At 45.1% G+C, this 946-nt stretch overlaps 1 protein-coding gene across 1 annotated transcript; it reads left to right on the top strand.

The window, feature by feature from the left end:
* Positions 1–27: 27 nt before the first annotated feature.
* Positions 28–850, top strand: LOC103399278 (polycystin-2-like). The gene is made up of 2 exons (XM_008337989.3): positions 28–279; positions 600–850. Exons 1-2 carry the CDS (start codon positions 56–58, stop codon positions 826–828), a joined length of 453 nt encoding a protein of 150 aa, XP_008336211.2. The 5' UTR covers positions 28–55; the 3' UTR covers positions 829–850.
* Positions 851–946: the final 96 nt, after the last annotated feature.

Below are 946 nucleotides of genomic sequence, written 5' to 3'. Positions count from 1 at the left end.
AAATACTTCCTCTGTCCCACACTTGTAGTACACAGAGGGGCCGTTCCTCAGGAACATGTACTGGGAGGTATGGTACAACAACAAGAGTCTGTCGGAGAATCACAGTCTCATCTACTACGAGAATCTCCTTCTCGGGGTGCCGCGTCTCCGACAGGTCAAAGTTCACAATCAGTCCTGCAACGTCCCTGAAGACCTGAGAGTGGAGGTGAGAGATTGTTACAACTTGTACACGTCAGCCAACGAGGACACCAGTCCATTTGGCCCCAAGAATGGAACTGCGTAAGTTTATTTGTTTACTCGTTAGTTACTGACAGGCAACACATTGTTAATAGTTACAGTAAGTTATAAAATAATAATCAACCAACAGTTTTAAGCGTGACTATTTTTACTTTGTATAATGAAAAAAGTCAAAGTCAAAATAGCAAATAATTCAAGTCAATCATCAGCCATGGTTTTTGGAAAACTTAAATTTAAGAAGCAGAAACCGCTGCTGAATGTGCATGAACTTGGGTTGCATAGCTTCATATCATATCATAGCCTTATCTCTCATCTCCCATGTTGGCGAGGTCCAATACAGAGTTGTATTCCTTTCTTCTCAGCTGGGTCTACACACCTGAGAGTGAGATGAATGGCAGCAGTTACTGGGGTCAAGTGTCAAATTATGGCGGTGGCGGGTACTACCAGGATCTGTCTCGTACAAGAGAGGAGTCAGCCGTCCAGCTGCGGTTTCTCAAAGACCACCTGTGGCTGGACAGGGGCACCAGAGCGGTCTTTCTGGACTTTTCTGTCTACAACGGAAACATCAACCTCTTCTGCATCATCAGGTGAGACAACACATTCACACTACATGTCAAACATTTTCTGTTTGTGTTTGTGCATTTCTTCACTTTTGGAATTCATCAAGCGGGCCGCGGAGAACCCCGCAGTGGGCCGGTTTTGGTCCGCA

This window comes from Cynoglossus semilaevis, unplaced genomic scaffold (genome assembly GCF_000523025.1).
Source record: "Cynoglossus semilaevis isolate Cse_v1.0 unplaced genomic scaffold, Cse_v1.0 C19099796, whole genome shotgun sequence".
In the NCBI taxonomy this organism is placed as follows: Eukaryota; Metazoa; Chordata; class Actinopteri; order Pleuronectiformes; family Cynoglossidae; genus Cynoglossus; species Cynoglossus semilaevis.
Note: the sequence above shows the minus strand (reverse complement) of the source record. Positions and strands in the feature narration are given on the sequence as shown.